This window comes from Perissodus microlepis, chromosome 3 (assembly GCF_051167445.1).
Source record: "Perissodus microlepis isolate ML-2025 ecotype Zambia chromosome 3, ASM5116744v1, whole genome shotgun sequence".
In the NCBI taxonomy this organism is placed as follows: Eukaryota; Metazoa; Chordata; class Actinopteri; order Cichliformes; family Cichlidae; genus Perissodus; species Perissodus microlepis.
In genome coordinates, this window is record NC_140463.1 from 41,841,002 (window position 1) to 41,860,573 (window position 19,572).

General features: G+C 44.1%; 1 protein-coding gene across 1 annotated transcript in view; it reads right to left on the reverse strand.

Moving 5' to 3' along the window:
• The window catches only part of efnb3b (ephrin-B3b), a 92,074-nt gene that overhangs the window by 43,895 nt on the left and 28,607 nt on the right, over positions 1 to 19,572 (reverse strand). The window contains exon 2 of the mRNA XM_084924505.1: positions 4,449 to 4,738. Coding sequence (XP_084780631.1) covers positions 4,449 to 4,738 — 290 coding nt within the window. The remainder of the gene's footprint in view (positions 1 to 4,448; positions 4,739 to 19,572) is intronic.

The window sequence follows — 19,572 nt, forward strand, 5'->3', positions numbered from 1 at the left end:
TATTTGCTAGCATTAGCTGATGGATTGACGATCCACTCAATAATCCAATCTCATTGTGACTTCTGGTTCCAGAAAATGGAGCTAAACCAGAAGCTTAAACGTTCTCAAGGTCAAAAACCAACAGGTCAAAGCATCGGGCTCATCCTTCTTTGATATACAGCCCATGATCATTTTCTGTCCTCGTCCTTCTTCTGCAAATGCATTTCAATATCGCATGAGGCTTATCTGTAAACAAACACTCCCAAGATAATACAGTGTGCACCTTTGTCACTTTGAATTAATCAAAAAGCTCTGGCTAATCCATAATATACACTGTCCTCAGATTTTATTGGGACTGTCGCTTCAGATAAAAGCAGTTCATAGTGAGGTCTGTGGATTATCCAGCAAAGCACAGCAACCGGTCTGGAGAGCACGTTGATTTATTTTTTTTTAAACAGAAAAGTCCAAACGCAGATAAACAAAAGAGGAACAATTAACATAACTTGGGTTCGCCAGAGTGAAGTGAAAAAAAAAGGAAGTTTCGTAATAATTTCTCTAAAGTGTCTTTTTAGTTGTAAATCCAATAAGCTGTGTGGAGATGGCTTCCTCCTGAAGTTCTCATTAGGATACACGTCATCCAGACCGCACTTTAACTGTGCAGACTTTCTATGTCTGCTCATGCATGCATGCATAAAGTGTGCGTTACACAAGGCTTTGGCGCCTGATTTCAAAGGATTCATTAAAAGCAGAGAAAGGCTTGATCTGCAGTCTGGGGTTGATGCACTGAGTATGTCTGTCATTGTGTGTGTGTGTGTGTGTGTGTGTGTGTGTGTGTGTGTGTGTGTGTGTGTGTGTGTGTGTGTGTGTGTGTTTGTAAAAGGGGTTAAGACAAGCTAAAACGGTGGAGAAGACGAGCGAGCGGCAAAACACAAGACGGGAGAGCGTGACAGAGAAATGGGCTTACATAAACTCTGACCTCATGTTAGGAATGCAAACATCAATCAATAAGTATGACAAATCAATTTCCCCGCTGCTTCGCTCCTCTCCCCAGGATACGGAAGTGAAGAATAACATTTAATAGGATTCAAGTAATTTGATTACAAAGCAGCAGCATCTGTGACGCGTTAGACACTGCAAAAACAAAGAAAGTTTCCCCTTTTTCCAGATTCCTTGCGAGATTTTCGCCGACACGTAAGGGTTATTTTCCCGTGCGATGATCAGTGACGGCACTTGTCGACGACTGCAATGTGAAAATCAAATCACGGAGCTTCTGCTTTGATTTACCGCGTGTTTACTCGAGAGCCAAACTGCAGGGGAAACTAATCACCCAGTGGGCTTTAAGCAAGTTACAGGTAATCTGTAATAGGTTTAACTTTAAATTAACCTCTACTGCCGAGTTTCCTCCTGCTGTTCCACCAGCCAGCAACTCCGCATTACCACGCATATGCTTTTCACTTGCGCTCAGTCTGCAGTGTGCAAATTAAATCACACTATGCTATAGGTTAATTAAAACCAGATTTCCCTGAGGCTTCTGCATACATCGGTGCCTTTACACACGCCCGCAAACATACATTTAACTAAATTCAGGGACAAGCCATAGTTCACGCTGTGTTCAGAGTGTGCAATATCCTCCCTATAGGGTTAGCACACAGGCGACAGCAGATATGTGGCACTAAATTAGCAGCAGGATTAGCAGTTATTAATTATCTCACAACCTCATTAAGTACACACAAGCTCTGGTAAGAGACTCGGTGCGATTCTTCATTAAGGACACATGATCAAAGCCCGGTTGCTCACTAAACACAAGCGATCTCTCGATGCCGTCAATAAGTTATCAGGACCGAATGCTCTCTACGATCAGATACTCCCCTTCCCCCTCACCTATCCGAGTCTCTCCACGAATCTGGGAGTAAACCTCTGCGTGTGCATATGAGAGCGAGAGTGCACGCGTGACCTTGTGCTGCAGCCGTCATCGATCGGGCTGGAGCTGTCAATCGATCAGTCTGGGCTGTGAGTGGAGATAAAGGTGTTTCTATCTCTGGACACCTGGTTGTCAGGTACGAGGGTACAGAAGAGAGGGGGAGCGAAATAAAAGGCCGGAGGAAAAGATGTGAACCCTACACCTACGCGGCCCCGCAAAATGTTTCATGGCAACAACTAAATTCTACTTTGACTCTTCTTACGTGGAGGGAACTGGGCGTGTTCGACATCTTTAACTGTTCAGTCGTGTAAGTATGACGGGGAACAGTCAAGATAGAAAGACATGAAAATGGGAACACATTTCAGGTCATGTTTTGTCTACATTTCTATTAAAAAAATTAAACGTAATTAAAACTACAGTTCCTCTAAAGACCACTTGTGGCAGTCTGCAACAGAGAGTCAATCTCTTAGACTTTCATCTTAAAATTTCCAACTTTCTGTGAGAAAACAGTTTGCAGCCTGACTTTAGTCTCTATGAATAAACCCCCCTTCAGGACAACAGCATGAGGAGATTTATTTATATGACTTATCTGTTTAAATTGTATTGTAAAAGGCGTGCCCCTTGTAAAGTTATGTATCACATAGGACACGCCTACTTTGACTATCAGGTGGATATATCAGTATCTGTCTACTAGTTACTGCATTTGATTTCTTTATCTACATTTGTGGCATTAGTGACGTTCTACTGTTGTATTTGTTCGTTACTTGGAACAAATTAGCAGGTATGTATGTCTAAGCAATACATCCATACAGTTTTTGAATTGTGTTTTTCCTATTAAAGCTTTCTAAGGTTAGCTAATAACTTAGCGTGCGCCTTCTTATACAAATATGGTCACTTGTAGCTACAAAAACAAAGATGCTGCGAGTCGGAATACCAAACTCAAGGCTTCAAAACCGGATTAGTGAAACCACAGGACAACATTCCTGTGATACTCGATGGCTGCTCGGGTCCTCTCAATATTGAGTCCATTACTAATTCATCTACCAGGAAGTGAGGCTTGCATTCATTTTCCTCCCTACTTATCAGGGCGAGATTCTGGGCGCACATACGCCAATACACACATCCCTACAGTACATACAGTACACGACGGCTTACTGCACCACGACACGCTATCTCGCTCACTCACATCTAATCAGAGAGAGACACTTGTGAGCTGATATCAACGCAGGGTAAAGGAGAAATGTGCCCAGAGCCTCGCCTCTCTTCACAAACACGCCGCTTTTGTGGACTGATAGTAAAAAACCGAGCACACCTGAAACAGGTGAACAAATATGGAACACCAAAAGGCACGAGGGACTTCACAGACTTGGAAAAATCTTACATTCTCTTTGTCTCTTCTGTACTCTCTCTCTCTCTCTGTGTGTGTGTCTGTCTGCCTTTCTAGCTCTGTCCCAGCTTCCTCCTCCTCCTCCTCCTAGCTCTCCTCGTTCTGTCGTTTTTAGGTTTTTATTTTCCACCGGCAGACGAAAAGAAATGAAAAGAGCATTTGCACACCTGAGTGAATAGACCTCGCAGGTGCGTGGGAGGGGAGCTATGGGAATCAGGGTCTCTCGCTCTCTCTTTCTTTGTCTATCCTGCTCGCTGTCTCACTCCCGAGGTGTTTTTACAGCGCCTGTGTTTGTACTAGAAACTCGTGGGCGTGTGTGTGTGTGTGTGTGTATACATGCACTTGAGTGTGATCCCTATGTGTTGCGTGCATTGCTCCAGTTGGCCCCAGGTCCGCATTTAAAAACAACCCACATGTTTCAGTTGACGCAAACTTTACCCGCCGATCGTTCCGTCCGATACAGACACTTGGCCTCGCTCGCCTCGGTGACCTCATCGGGTCATCCGCACGGCTAAACTCCAAACAAGCCTTTTGAACAAACCAAAACAAACTGCGCCTCACCATCTGTGGTCACCGTCTAAGGCTGGCAGTAACAATAAACAGGCCCGAGCCCGGCGCTGTGAGACAAAGAGGGCTTCGCAACGACCGACAGCATCTCGATACGAATCTAACCGCTAAACACAAAATCCCACACATGCAGCAAATCTAGAGACACTACAAGAAGAGACAAGAAAACACAGATTGCATTTGAAGCGTGGTTAATCCCACAGAGGTGAAACTTTAGGTGAGTAAATAGTTAGTGAAAAAATCTACATCTTACTTTATTTGGGGGGAAAAAAACCTCAAATGTCATGAATGTTTTGTTTTGTTGTGTTTCTTGCTTTTTAGTGCAGTGCATGTCCTGTACTGTATCTCCGCCTGTGGGCTGGATCACACGCAATTCTCAGACCTAATTATTGTAAACACACCCGCCCAATCAGCGCTATCATCTCTGAAATAAACAAACACACTCAGGCACAATCAGAAATCAACCATGCAATCATAACAACCCCCCGCCCTCCAACCGACACCAACCGCACACTGCAAATAAGGCTCAACAAACACGCCCCTAAGCGCACATACACACATCGACCCAGCCTTTGGTCAGGGTCCTCCACTCACCGATGATGTAGTAGTCTTGCATGCTCTTGAACTCGTGGCCCCAGAGGTTGGGCGAGAACTCCTGGAACTTGATGGTGAAGCGGCGTTCGCGGGTGGGCTCGTCGCAAGTGAGCACGATGTTGGGGGGTCCCATCACTTCGCAGCGGTCCGCCTGCTCCCGCGTCGACACGAGGTAGAGCTTGTAGAACTCGTACTCCGGCGTGGACCTGGCGGTGTCCAGAGGAGGGCAGATGAGGTCCAGCCGGTCCCCGATCTGAGGGTACAGAACGTAGCCCTTGTCGTCTCTGAATCTAAAGGAAGGAGAGATGAAGATGAAAAAACAGAAAGGAGGCAACGGAGGGAGAGAAAGGCAGAGAATCATTAATTAAAGTCTTTATAAACAGTTCAGAGCCACCTGTCATTGCTGCTGAATGAGCAACAGATGGGTCCTTTAGCGCTCCCGTTTCTCCTTCTCCTATTCTGTTTTTTGTGTCCTTCACAGGGAACAGCTACCTTTGCAGAGGAACTGCTGTGCAGTCAACTGCACAAATAAATTTTTACTACACAAGCTCACGCAATCCCCCGCTGACCCCATAAGGTGGTGGAGAAAATGCAGGAAATATAACCACAAATTGATGATTCACGCGGGGAAAATAACCACCGCTGAAGCCAAAAAGGATTCAGTTATTAGAAAACCACTCATTTTCTTTTGTAAACGAATCCCCATGAGTTCACAGATATTTGTAACTAATCAAAATCTGGTGCCTTTGAGACTAAGCAGATATTAAAATAATCAGAAGTATTCAAAAGGAAGCTTTTTCACTTAAAAAAAATACTTATTTTGGCCAAAGTTATCTCATCTACTTGAATGGGACAGCTGTGACAGAGAAAAGAAACATGTCCTTGATTCTTACACATCTTTTTAACAGGAATTTTGCTTTTTTTGATCATTTGTAGCATGAAATTATTTATATGTGGCTCTATTTTAAGCATTATATGATAAATATTATATTCTTTTATACTTCCTCAGAGAGGGCCTGTTGTTCCTTTAGCTAATTATTCTTGCTACCTTTGTCACAAATATTAGCATGTGCTGATCAGGTATATTAATGGCTGCCTACAGATGATCTCATGTTTTCTCCATCGGACCCTTAGTTATGCTGTCATAGGGCTAGGCTGCTGAGGATTCCCATGATGCACTGAGTGTTTATTCTCCACTCACTGTGTGCTTACACACCACTCTGCATTTAATCATTAGTTATTATTAATCTCTGGCTCTCTTCCACAGTGTGTTTTTGTCCTGTCTTCCTCCCGTCACCCAGCCAGTCCCAGCAGATGGCTGCCCTCCCACCCCCTGCTTCTGCTGGAGCTTCCTTCCTGTTAAAAGGGAGTTTTTCCTTCCCATTTCACCAAGTGCTTGCTCATAGAGGGTCGTCTTATTGTTGCGGTTTATTTCCTAATTATTTTAGGGTATTTACCTTAAAATATAAAGCACCTTGAGGCAATTGTTGCTGTGATTTGGGGCTATATAAATAAAACTGAATTGAATAATACTGCAGCTGGCGATGGTAGTCTTTTTAACCAGAACTTGCAGCAGGCAGAGAGTTTATGCGCCACAGGTCACAGATTCTGCAGAGCAGAAAAGAGACTACAGGGTTTATCCACAGGATGTACAACTCACTGCAGAGACAGATGGCTATATTGCTGTTATTTATCTGTGACAAAGTACGAGTAAAATATTTGAAGAACTGAATTACTTAATTATTCATGTAAGAGAGAGCATGTGTACAAGAAGACTTTTTTACTCTGTGCACGCCATGTGAAACTACGCAGGAAAAATGTAGTACAAACATAATGTTACTATCAAAACTGTAGCAAAACATTGAGATTTTTGTTTTCCTCTTCATCTGCAATGCACATTTTTTTCTCCGACTTATTTTTCTCTCTTGTTTTTCCGCAGCTCTTGAAGTGAGAACTGAGGCACGTCCACTGAGGAAGAACCAGGCAGACAACTTTCACTGTAGATCAACAAAGCTGCCAAAGCCAGTTCTCAGGTACGTACAGTTAATTAGTTTCCTAATTAGCTGTTTCTGTATCACTCCCTCAACTGCTTTGGTATGAACGGCGTGCCGCTTCGTCTGATGAGTTGACACCTGTCATCTATGGAAAACCTTCAGCCTGATGTGATTCTAATCCAGCAGGCTGACTAAATTCCACCAAAGTAGAACTGGGTGAGGTTGATTATCACTAGCATGACATTTTTGTGGCTTTCTGTGTGCAGCTATGTGTTTAATTTAGTTAAATAGTTTTTCTGGGTAAACGCTGAGTAGATTTTGAGGAAAGATTTTTATACGAAAATTGAAATTAATTCAGCCTACATGAAAAGAGCTGCTGCAGTTTGAAGGCTGGTGGGCTCACTGTGACTTCAGTTTCCAGAGGTCTCTGCGGAGCAGAGAACATGAAACGCAGCAGTCACAGGGGCATAAAATTAACAAATGACTAAGTCTGTGTCATCCCCCCCCCCCGCACAGCACAGGGCCATCTCTTGCTGATAAGGCCAAATACTATGAATTATCAACTTAGCTACTCGCCCCGAGGCCTGCGATGACTTTAACGCACCATGCTAGCATGACTGGCTAACAGTGGGAAAACAGAACTATGCACCATCTACCTCAGGTTAAAATAAATGTCACCACTGACAGGAAGAAGGAAAGTGTTTATAGTAGTAAAAGTTCAAATGGGGTGGGGGGGTTGCTGGATTTATTCTACTGTTAGCATTCTCAGAGAATGTTACGTGACACTTTGATGTGGATGTGGGAGGAAGCAAATGCCTGTAATGTTAAAGAGCCCATTTTCTGTTACCTCTGACTCAAACGCTGTTTTCTGTTTCCAACAAATCCACACGAACACTGGGGAGTCACAGCACTAAAACCTGCTTAATTATTCTCTCTGTTCTGCTGTCAGACAACCGTTTGAGTATTAAAAATAAACAATACAGGATCACAAAGCACACAAAGACAATGAAGCATGTTACATAACTGCTCTGTCAAAGGGAGACAGGCTACATACTGCTGCTCTCACATAAACATCAAGTGACAGTTTCGTTTGTTAATTAAAAAAAAAATATTGTTCACACTTTTCACTAACGCATAAATCGTTTGCTTATCAAGGATTTTCCTTTCATAGCCTCCTTTAAAAGACAACAAAGAGATCATACCAGTCCATAATGATATTAGGTAGGACTGAAAACTATTTGACTTTTGGTAATAAAATTATCTAGCATGACTTTTTTTTCACTTACAATATGTTTCTTATTAGCTCAGTTGTAGGGATTAAATGAGTATCCCAGCAAATTAATACTGCCTGTTGTTCTGCATATGTGGGCTCGCTAAAGTCATACTAATAAAATCCAGTCGCAGTAAAGACTATAGAGAAAGTATAATGATTTTTAGTGTCAATTGTGGGTTAAGCTCCAAAAAACGCTCAAGTCTACGCATCTCACGCGATTTGGTTGAAGTGTTGTTAGAGCTACATATTTCCGAGGCTACACCAAGGCTCAGATGGCCTAACGATTTCTGTTGAGACAAAACAAGTGGTGGCTTTCCTGATACTTTTTCAGGAACCCTGAAAGTAAACAACTACTGTCGCTAATCTGAGATTATCTGGTCTCCACATTGGACACTACCTGCTGAAGAAGCAAAAATCCCATTTATGTTTTCCATAAGGGTTTTGATTATGAGCCATAATGCTGCACCATGCAAAGAAGACTTACTACGAGCTCTGGCACCAAGAAATGCTGACATGCACTTCTTTAGAAACCACAACCCTGTATGATATCAAACTTTGTCTAAAGAGAAAAGCTTCAATAAACTACTCTGCAAACAATCCCAAACTGAAACATCTCTGATTGGTGAATGTCTGTAGTACTAACAAAAAGTGCTTAAACCTGCAAATGTCAGGTGACTGAGTTAGCGCCAAACTTCAGAAACCACAAGAGTGGTGAATGCAGTCAAGAACAAACGATTATTATCATGCAAAAATACAAAAATTGATTAAATTCTAGATACATAGAAGCCACTTGCTGTGCAATCTAGGATGTGTAATGCATTATGGGATAAGTAGTTCCTTCAACATTAAACTTCAGTCACATCAGGGACAAACAGAGACTGCAGCGTGTTGTGCGCTCTGCTGAGAAGGTGATTGGCTGCAGACTCCCATCTCTGCAGGACCTGTACACCTCCAGGACACTGGGGCGTGCAGCTCGGATCTCAGCTGACCCTTCCCACCCTGGACACAGTCTGTTTGACCTGCTCCCCTCAGGCAGGAGGCTCCAGTCCATACGCACCAGAACCTCTCGCCATAAGAACAGTTTCTTCCCCTCTGCTGTTGGACTCATGACCAATAACCATATGACTGTTCCCACCACTAACACATGACCCTACGCTGTGTTCACTGCATCATTCCATGTTTGGCACTGATCACCACCTGCACTCATGTATATATCATATATATATCTATCTACTTAGCACTTTTAATTCTTATTTTTATTTTTATGTCTATTTAAGCGTTATATGACAGTATTTTTGCACTAAGTACCGCAGCAATTTCCTAATGTTGTAAACCTGCTTAACATTTGGCAATAAAACCCTTTCTGATTCTGATTCTGATCTTATTATCGTCATGATTCACCTTGTAGCTAGTTAGCTTGTTTCAGGGCGTTAAACAATTTATATCAGTATTTTTATAAGGATATAAGAAACAGTCAATGGAGATAATGAATTCAAAAATCACTTTTAAAAATGGACGCTAAAACTAGCTTCCAGTAGTGAGACCACTACACAATGTTTGCATCGGTATGCTAATGTTTAATGTTTTCACCATTTGACGTTAGCATTTTAGCATGCTAACACTGTTAGCTGTAATTGAAGAGTGTTTTACTGTAGTTGTCAAGTAAGTATGACCAACAGATAACATTGTGATGTTAGCACAGCTAAACAAAGATAGTGAAGAAAAGATAAAACATGTTACACAGTTCTGCTGGCTGTTTTGAGCAACGAGTTGTTCTGATAAAATTCATGACACGCAGAGTAAAAAAAACATGGGTGTACATGCAAATGATTATACTTTCCAATAGATAAGGATTTCTTTTATTTGGTTGTATGTTTTTTCTTTCACAATCACACGATGCAAGCTGGCAGGCTACAGCTACCTCTTAGCAATGTGATCTAAACAGCCTTAGACTTTCTAAAAATTGAGATGTAAGCTCTTCTGTCTGTCGGTGTGTTTGGCTAGCGGGCGTACACTGGAGGGAAGCTTCATAATGCAGGCTGAGCGGCGGAGGAGCTTTAGCTGAGGCGGGCCCAGAGGCCTGCTGGGAAGCCACTGTTCCACTTCTCATTACCCAGGTCACTCGGGGTTATCAGGCAATACTTAGACAGGAGAGGCAGGCACTCAGCTTCACTCAACGCATACACGCACACATTTATTTCACCTTCCTGTCGGCTTCAGACTGGTGAGCACATGTACTCATGCCATTTATAGAGCAAGAACTGTAAACATGGTGTTAGTTCCTGAGGCTTGTGTAGCACAGCCTAATCAGAAAAATATATGCAACACATACACAAACCCATACAAATGCCCTTCTGCTCAACACAAAAGGTTTGCCCAAGCACATCCACCCACATCCAAACACACACGGACACACTTGGGTTTATTTTTTCCTAAACATGAAAACTAGCACACACATGAACACACCTTAACAGCAACAAGCACCTTTAGCTTCCTGCGTGACGCATTCTTTGAGTGCTATCTGATGGTACCCTGAGTCAGAGCTGAGCTGCATTGCAGAGTGGCTGAGAAAATGCACACAGACACACACAGAATGCTCTGAGAGGTAAAATGCCACTGGGCAGGTGCGGTGCTTTAAAAGAACGGCAGGAAGAAAGACGGAGAAATCAGTGAAGTGAACGAGAGAGAGGAAGGAGTGCGGACAAAAAAATAAAAAAAATATCGAACACGTCAGGCAAGGTATGTAGCGACAACAAAGAGACGTGGAGAACAAGCAGAAAGGAAACACGGCCACAAACAGCCCACAGAGGATGAGAACAAGGTCCTAAAATATAACGTGGAAGAGGAGGCCAAAACAAATGGGGGAAAATAGAAAGGGTGGCGGAAAGGAGGGCAGAAAGATGGAGAGTGATGGTGAATTCCAGCCCATTCCTGCAACAGAACTCAATTTTCTGATAGGCTCCATGCTCAGGGTGTCAGATTTGCCGAGTTAACCCGAGTTAACCCGGGTTAACCCTGCGTTTGTGAGTGAATGATAGTGTCTATGTGCAGTGTAAACAGGATGGAGTTAGGGAGACCTTGTCCCAATCTAATCATGCGGTAAGGGGAAAAATACTGTGTATTTATCTCAGAGGCATGCTTTCCATGCCCTCCGTGTGAGGCCTTCAGTGTCCCGGGCTGCATTCAAACATCACTTAAACTCCGCTTTTTTTTCTTTTTTCTTTTTTTTATAAGGTGGATGTGTTTAAATCCGCCTTTGAAAAAAAAAAAAAAGTCTAGCCAGAAAGCGCCATTTAATTTTTAGAGCCCTCAGAATCTCAGAGGTGCCACAAGGCTGTTAAACTTCCAGAGGAAAAAAGGGAAGCAGGCACAACAGGGGAAGATGGAGAGCCGGAGAGGGAAAAGTGAAGTGAGGTGAACTTATAAACAACTTTATAGAGTTCATCTGTGACCACATCTAAATAAATCATCCCATTCAGAGGCAGCCCTGAGCAACATTACGTTTTCCCTTTACTCTTTTCTTCTTTGCCACATTACGCTCTGACAGAGACTCTCTCTCTCTCTCTCTCTCAGTGTCTGCTTCTATTTTTTTAAATCCTCTCTCGCTCGCTCTCATCTCTTTTGCCGTCCAGTCTCTCTCCTTCCCCTTTCTCTCGGCCATTAACAATAGAGCCATTCATGTGGCCACACTTTGAAACATGGCGTGGGAGGTTGGAGGGGGCCAGAGGTGACACCGAGGGGGGTGGGGGAGGAGAAAGGAGAAGGCCGTGAGTAGAAGGGATGGAGAGGAGGGAGGGAGGAGGGGGATGTGAGCATTACAATCTTTTCTTCTTTGGAGCTCTTTTATGAGGGCAGAAACATCATTTTCTCAACCCAAGCGTCACCCTGCCACGACTCCCGAGTCGAGCTGAGAAGACTCAAGTGTCAGTCTCCCTGACCCCTCCCTCCCTCCCTCCCAACTCCTCCGACCTCTCACACCTCCTGCTTCCCATTCTCCCGCTCCTCCCTGTCCCACTCTCTACCACTATTATAATGCAGTAGCCACTTGGTTTCTTTTACATTTTAAACCGAGAGGAGATGGTTTAAAATCAACCAAAAAGGACTTTTGAGCGGCCTCCCCGCCTCCGTCTATCTACCTGCTCTAGGTGGCATATCGGACAGCTCGAACATTTCCCAGATTCCACAGAGGCAACCTGAGCCGCGTCCAGACCAAAGCCGGCACACAGGTGCAGTCGGAAGAGGGGGAGGACAAGGGATGGGGCGTGTTTGAAATGTATGTCTGTGTGAACTTGAGGAATATGCTACGGGAGGTGAGGTTTGGGGGATGTTGGAAGGGCATAGGAGTGTGAGCGCCAGGTCCACGAGAGGGGAAAAAAATCAGACTGGATGCTGGAAAAAACAGAAAAAAACAAGGCGAGAGACAAAAGAGAGAGGTGGGATTCCAAGTGATAAAGCATCAGAGTAAACACATAAGGACAAAGAGAAAGCAAGGGAGTTGGACAGATTGCAACTGCAACAAATGTGGAAAAATAAAAGGCTAGGGCGAAAAAAAAAAAGAAGGAGAAGAAAAGAAATGGGAGCGGACACTGGAGTTGGCGGAGAACACAAAACAAACCAAAATGAAATCAGTCTGGAGGATTTACTCGAAACTCTTCTAAACTTTAACCTCCTACCGTCCTCTGAGGCGGTTTTGTCCTTGAGCTAACCACAACCTGGTGTGAGCGGGAAGGCAAGGAGAGACAGCAAAGGACCGATCTATTAGAGAATAATAAACGACGGCGGTATTGGGTTCTGTGGCGTTGGAGAGTTGGAGAGGGGGGGAGATTTATGGCGGCCCCTGCGCATAAAGCTGTCTGCACTAATCTCATGGTATACACAGTGTAATCACACACACAGGGGCCCTCAGTGCAGCCCCCCTCCCTGCACCCAAACCCACCATTAATGTACACACGCTGTCAGACGCACGGCGGGGGGGCACGCACACTAAAGAGTAGCAAACCGATCGGCTACGGGAGGAATACACACTCTACAGGACGAGCGCGCACGTAGACAGGCCCACTGAGCTGCTGCAACACCTGCAGGCCATCTAGTAGCTGTCTAAAGTAAATCCGCTGGGTCTCATTTGCTGGAGAGGTGCTTTCTAAAGTATGCCACAATGAGCAAACACACACACACACAGCGGAAAACGTCCATTTTGAACATGTCACTCGAGCCTTCACGGAATCTTTAAACCTGATGAAAACACACGGAGCTTCGCGCGGTGGATCCTGCACCATAATTAATTTTCTTCCAGTGCACTTTAATGAATTTTCTATCAAACAAGCATTAAAGTCTTGAAAGAATAAATAATTACTCCTCAGGTATGAATAAAATGATTTAAAAGATTTGGAAATGCAAAATTATCTCACTCCGCTGACAGACTGCATTACCCACTTTAGGGAAAATATTATTTCAAGCCTCAATGCTGGATTAAATCACTTGCTACGGTGAAGCGATTTTTTCTTCTTCTTCTTTTTCCTGCTCTGCAGAGAACCCACACAGAGAAGGATCAGCTATCATTTCCCACTCTTCTGCTGCAGCAATCAGAACCCCAGAAACACCAACAACACGTAATGTAAAACACATGGTCGGGAGTATATGGAACATGAATTCGGCCCAATCTTTCTTTTATACTTGTTCGCGGGAGCCGCGCCTTCGTCCACTTGACCTGTTGTCCTCTTCACGTCTCACCTACATCCCTTTTGCCCGCCGCTCCGTCTGATAGGCGTGCGATAAATGATTCAGGAGCTTTTAAATGTTACTCGTGTTGTGCTCTTTTATCTTGACCTCATCTTTGATCACTTCTGCAACTAAAAAGGGGGCTTTTCAAAGCATGTCTGAAAACCGTTTTGCAGGTTGAACTCGAGGCCTAGCTTCAAAAAATTGCTATTATCGTCTTCAGCGGCACCCGTGTGCAGAGTCATCTTATAATATATTAATACCGTGCTTGCGGTTTTCACACAGACACAAACATCAGCCTGACACGTTTATATTAAAGAAAAAAAAACCTGTGGCTGTAGCTTCTCGAGTAAAGGAAATCATTGAATTCCTGAACTTTTGACATACGATTTGTCATCCTAAGCTGTTGTTAGGAAATAATGGCCGATGATTATGATTTAGCTGTTCGAAATTCCGCATCATCTGACAGGACCTTTTGCATGCAGACACCGCAGCTTCTGCTCCCATCAGTGCGCGGGGCAGACAGACGGTTTTAAAATATCCATAATCATTATTACTGTCTTCATTAAAGAACCATATACCCTGGAGAAGAGCTGCAGAAAGTGGTCTTTGACTGTGTGTATAGAGCTGGAGAGAGATAGAGACGCATTTGTACGAGGTGGAGGGAGACAGAGAAGGGTTCGGAAGAGACAGAGGGGGAGAAGAGAGAGCTATAATGTAAATTGATGAGAGTTTGAGTCTCTCTAGAAGGCATGGCCCAGATACCTCTGAACATTTCTATTATGGATGAAATGGTGAAATGGATGTGAGTTTGACGGGGGAGTAGGGGGGGAGGCAGGGGTAGAAGAGGGAGAATGAATCTCCCAAGCTCGCTTTCCTTCCAAGAACTTGTGTTTTATCTTTAGCGGTATATATCACATACATAGCGGGGAGTAATTTCAACATTGTAAAACGAGCTCATCGTCTTCATCTCGCAGCGTCCCACAGGGTGGCCGGAGATTTATGCTGGGCAGTAAATCAAGTCGGCAAAATAACACATTTCTTTCTTTAATTCTAGTGGACGTCGCAAAGTTTCCAAAGATAGCAAACACGTCTGACAGAGTTTGATTTGGGAATATATTTTACAAAAGAAACATGAGAAACACTGGAAAAATATGGCGTCTTTGAGCTCTAAGTGTCGTACAAAGAAGCACCAATGAGGATGCTTTTTGTTAGTCATTTTCAGCCACAGCAAGAGGCTGCTTTCTGTAGATCAAACCGACGATTGAACGTGGGCATCAAACACGGCAGTGCTGTCAAAGTGCGCCTCAAAGAAGGTACGCTTAAAGGTCGGGGCTGTGATGCAATGTGTTTACGGCAACAGGGAACCAACTTGTCACACGAAAACGCTTGTAAACGACTTCTTTGCACCAAATTAAAAATTATATGGGTAAGCATCCTTTTATAAGCAAGTACTTTTGTTGTTAATCTCTATGGTGCTTCCCTACAGGTGTGGCTACCCTGTGATTTCCACTCCTCTGTAAACCGGTGCATCGATCCTACCATCACTTACCTGCAGTACATGAGGACCAGCTCTTGCGCCCACTCTCCTACAGACCGCTCCAACAGCCTTTATAGCCGGTGATGTTGTTCAGGCTCTCTAGTGAAACTTGCTTTCTCTCTAAATATGTTTTCCAAGTTGCTACCCCGATTCTTGTTCTGCTCCAGATTCCCTACGCGTGCCAGCCAGCAGCTCAGACTCTTGCTGTCCGATCTGGTTTTCCTGCCTGCCCACTCTCCAGCAAAACAACCTCGCTCACGGATCTCCTGTCTGCGCTCACCTCTGGGGCCTTCGCCGCACAGTCTGAGCCTGTGCATGCAACTTTTGAAAGGATTCTCCCGCCAGACGGAAGATTTTAAGTGCCTAAGCCTTGTGAGTCCAAATGAGCTTCATCAGTAAATCAAAATTAATCCAACTTCATCACTCCTGAAAAGCGTACCGTTAAACACTGCCACATCGAGCCACCAGTGTGAGAGGAGCGCATGACAGAAGGCCAGTATTTGATGCCCTGCTGAGAATGCATTGACACGGTGATCTAGCAATTCCTTTAGGAATTGGAGGAGGCCAAAACAGAGCCAAAAGGGCAGGTTTTAACTTAAACATGTGTAAATGTGTAAAATTCAAAAGATGTGTCAACACCAGGGCACAGTGAATGTTTTCTTGGCCCAGAAGTGAAAAATCACATACATGTTACCTGCACGTAGGGAAATAAAAGAGGGGAACTGGATATTGAAAGGTTAAAAAGAAAACGAGGAGAGAAATGACAAAAGATAAGCTGACTATGAAGAACAGCGTGAACAAGGAAAGAGGAGCACAAGGTTGATGTAAAGTCAGTGAGTGGTGGAAAGCCCTCAGGAATGTCGGTGGTGAGAAACGACAACGCTTGTAATGGGTTCCATATGGCAGGAGGGGGAGGGAGGGCGAAACGGGAGGGGACGAGAGGAGAAGAGGTGGTGAAGGGAAAGGTAAAGCAGCACCGAGGAGGCTTACAGGGGAGAGAAAAGAGAGACAGAGGGAGGCGGGAGGTGGCAGTAGGCAGGTAGAGATGCAGAGCCTTGTTTGAATAGTTAGCTGGCATCGTGGGACTTTGAAGGTAACTCCGTCCTTGTCATCTCTTACACACACGCGCGCACACTCGTACACACTCGTTCTGCTGTCCGGAGGCGGTCCAGAATGCTGCAGCGTCGGTGTCACATCCAGTACATATCACAACCCGGATAACCACAGAGACACAGGATGGAGGCACGCTGGATGCCTTGGCATTTGCAAAGAGCACGTACACACGCACAGAGGCGCTCGCTATGTTTGTCTCCCTCATAAACACACACACACACCCTTCATCTCCCATGCTGCTGTGCTCCTGCTGCGCTCAATACCCTCCCATACGATACAATGCAGCAGACGAGCGTATCGCATTAAGTTGAAACTTGTAGCTGCATGATAAAGAGAAGCGAGAACTAACTAAGCAGCTATGGAAAAAGATTCTTTTCCCTCTTTGAACAGAGCTGAGCAACGCAGCCATATCCAGGTCAACAGAAACTTTTCTCAAGCAAACATCTCCTTCCCTTCTCCTTCGTCATCTCTCCCTCTCATTTGCATCCTTGTTCCTGTATTTTTTATGTTTCTGCTCCCGCGTCTTTGGCTCAGAACTTTTGTTCGTGGCGTCTTTTGACTCCTCCAAACATTCGCTAAAAGTGAGCTCTAGACGCCGCACTGCACTCCATCTCTCATGCCTCAAAGAGCCTCCCCTCCTTGCTCTGCCTCTCCACCTCTCTATATCTTTCTTCATTAAAGTCTTGTTTTCTCTCTCCCTCTCTTCACCCAGGTATATATCACCTAATGCGTTTGCAGCTTTACAACGATTGCTGTTTCCTCCAAAGTGTCTCCCTAGAAAAAAAATGGAACAATGAAAAACATCCACACATAATTATCAACCAAGAAAAATGTCGCTTTTAGTGTTGGATGCAAATATTACACATGGCCAAAGCTTTATATTAGATTTCTACGCATGTACAAGATGGAAAGGAGACAGGGAAAGATTAGCCAAAAGCTAAAGCTGCTGCTCTTCTAGGGCCAGATTTATCAACTTGTTACACCAACACAAACTGGGTTTTGGCATTTTCAAAGAGAACAAAGTGGCAAGATTACGTGTAAGAAGTGATAACTTTGAGATTTTCGTGACTGCGGCTGCGTATGTATCTCTAGAAGTTCCTTTCTCAAGGTGCAAAATATCGGGAGAAGAATAATTAAATCAAACGCGCAAACTGATTCAATAACTGTTGCATCAACTGTGCTGATATTTAATGCCAAAAAACAAAACTGACCTAATTGTTTTGCAATTGATATTTAAACGAACCAGCTGCGCCTGTGTTTGCAAAAACTTTTCGTAAATCAAAACTAAACCACATCTATCAGCGCTATTTCGGGATTGCACTCACGCGCTGTTTTTTCCAGTTCAATAAATCTGAGACCAAGTTTTCTGTTTTTGAGGGGCAGCCAATCAGAAGAAAGTTGCTTTAAGAGGAGGGTAATGGAGTTACAACACCTTGTTTCAGAAAATGCAAGAACTGAGGTCGTATGAGACCCAGTGTAACACAAATAAGGATGATTTTGAGCCGTGAATCATGCAAAGCTAGTCTAGTGGTGCCCAAGAGTAAAAACATGGTTCCTCTTTAAAACACTAACATGTCATGCTTATTTTCTGTTAGATTTACATTTAATTTCATTGCGTTTGTGTGTGTTTTTAATAAATCGTGTTTTCCTAATATCATTCAGGATTCCTGACTACAGTCTGTGAAATCACGGAGACCCAATCGAGGCACTGACCGACCTGTAAAAGCCACGTATCTCTCAAGCATTAACTCTATAAAAACAGGCTCAGTTTCAGCTTTACGATTGCTTGAGAAAATCTAACAGGTTATAAAACGGTTTGTTTGGTTTAAGAAACTGGAGATTATTCTCATCCCATAAAGAAAGGCGCAATTTCCCCCTAAGTGTTTCGTTTCTCTCTGAAAATGAACTCGATGATTAACCAGCAACCGTAAAGCCACAGACAGGTTTTTTGGGGGGGTCCAAAAGCTTTCGAACTGTTCCACAAAGAAACCTAATCATCCCTGTGGGTGATCATGTGAGCCTAAAATCATACTCTACTCCTTTTTTTTACTTCCTTCCTCAGATGTTCTCCAGCTTCTCGGCTTTTTTCTGTCTCCGCCCTGCTAAACTGTCTCAAACCACCATTTCTTCCCGCTCCTATATCTCTTTTCCTCTCACCTCCCCTCCCCACTTCCCCTTTCTCTTCCATTTTCAGCGTGTACTCCGGATGATTTGCAGCAGTCTGGATTGGTCCCATTAAGGTGGTCTAGTGGAGGTGTGCAGTGACAGAGTGCTGCGGGCCCTGACAGCTCTGTGTGTGCGCACGTGAGTTTATGAGAAAGAGAGAAAAAGAGTGTGAGAGAGGAAGCGATCGCGAGTGCCCCTATAGTCCACAAATGGATACACCCACGCCTACCCCTCGATGGGGCTGGAGAGTACCCTTGAGACACGCACACACTGACACTACAGAAGCTTATACTTCCCAGTGAAGTCTTGTTGTGCTTAAGTGTAAAGCTTATGAAGATATCTACACACACATATATACGTAGACAGCAGCAGCTGGTGGTGGAGCAGTCTTTGAGCTTCAACTCTTTCACTCCATCCACCTCACTAATTTAATTAGGTCAATCGGTGCTCTGGAGGAATGAAGGTTATAATGCATGCAGTGGCTCTCATTCACATTCTCTTTGCTTCGCACACACAGAGAAAGAGAAGCGCGCACCACGACCTGCCACAGTCGCCCAAATTTCCAAAGCTCCCTGCATGCGTGTGTGTGTGCGTATGTGTCTGAGCGCATCCACATGCAGTCATGCATGTAGCCATTCTCCCGAGGGTCCCTTCTCCCCATCTGTGACCTGTGAGGCCACTCTTCTGTGTGTGCCTGTGTGTGTGTCGAGGTTCGACTTTACTCCTAAGAGGCCACAGGGTGCAGGGAGTCTGAAACTTTAGCTAAAGGCGACTCAACTTAAGCTCAGTCAGGCCATAGTGTCAGGAGTGCATGGTAATCCATAGGGGCCCCCGAGGGGCCACCAAGCATGCAAAGACTCATGGGACATATCCCCCTCACCCCCAGTCTTTTCTTCACAGAACGAGCAAAGGAACATGGAAATAATACATGTGCCCAACTCAGTAGTAGTACTAGTAGTATATTGCATTTACACAGGACTATTTTTTTAGGTGTGGATTAATACACTTGGAGTCCCCAGGATTTGTGCTGTAACATAACGAGTGAAAAAAAACAAAACAAGAAAAGGCTCTGGATACACACAAAAAAAGACCGAAACCCGATCTTTTGATTTGATTTGTCAGAGCGTTGACTTCCTGGAGTTTTGTTGTCACTGGGAGATTGCGAGCCAGTCAGCAGAGACCCTGAAAAAGCCATGGCCCAGATCAAGAAGTCATCTGGTTACCTCTTGTAAAACCACAGTGTGACATTTTGACATTTCAGTTTCACAATTTGGCATAAAATCTTAAAATAATAGAAATAAGGTCAAGGGAAGTAGTTAT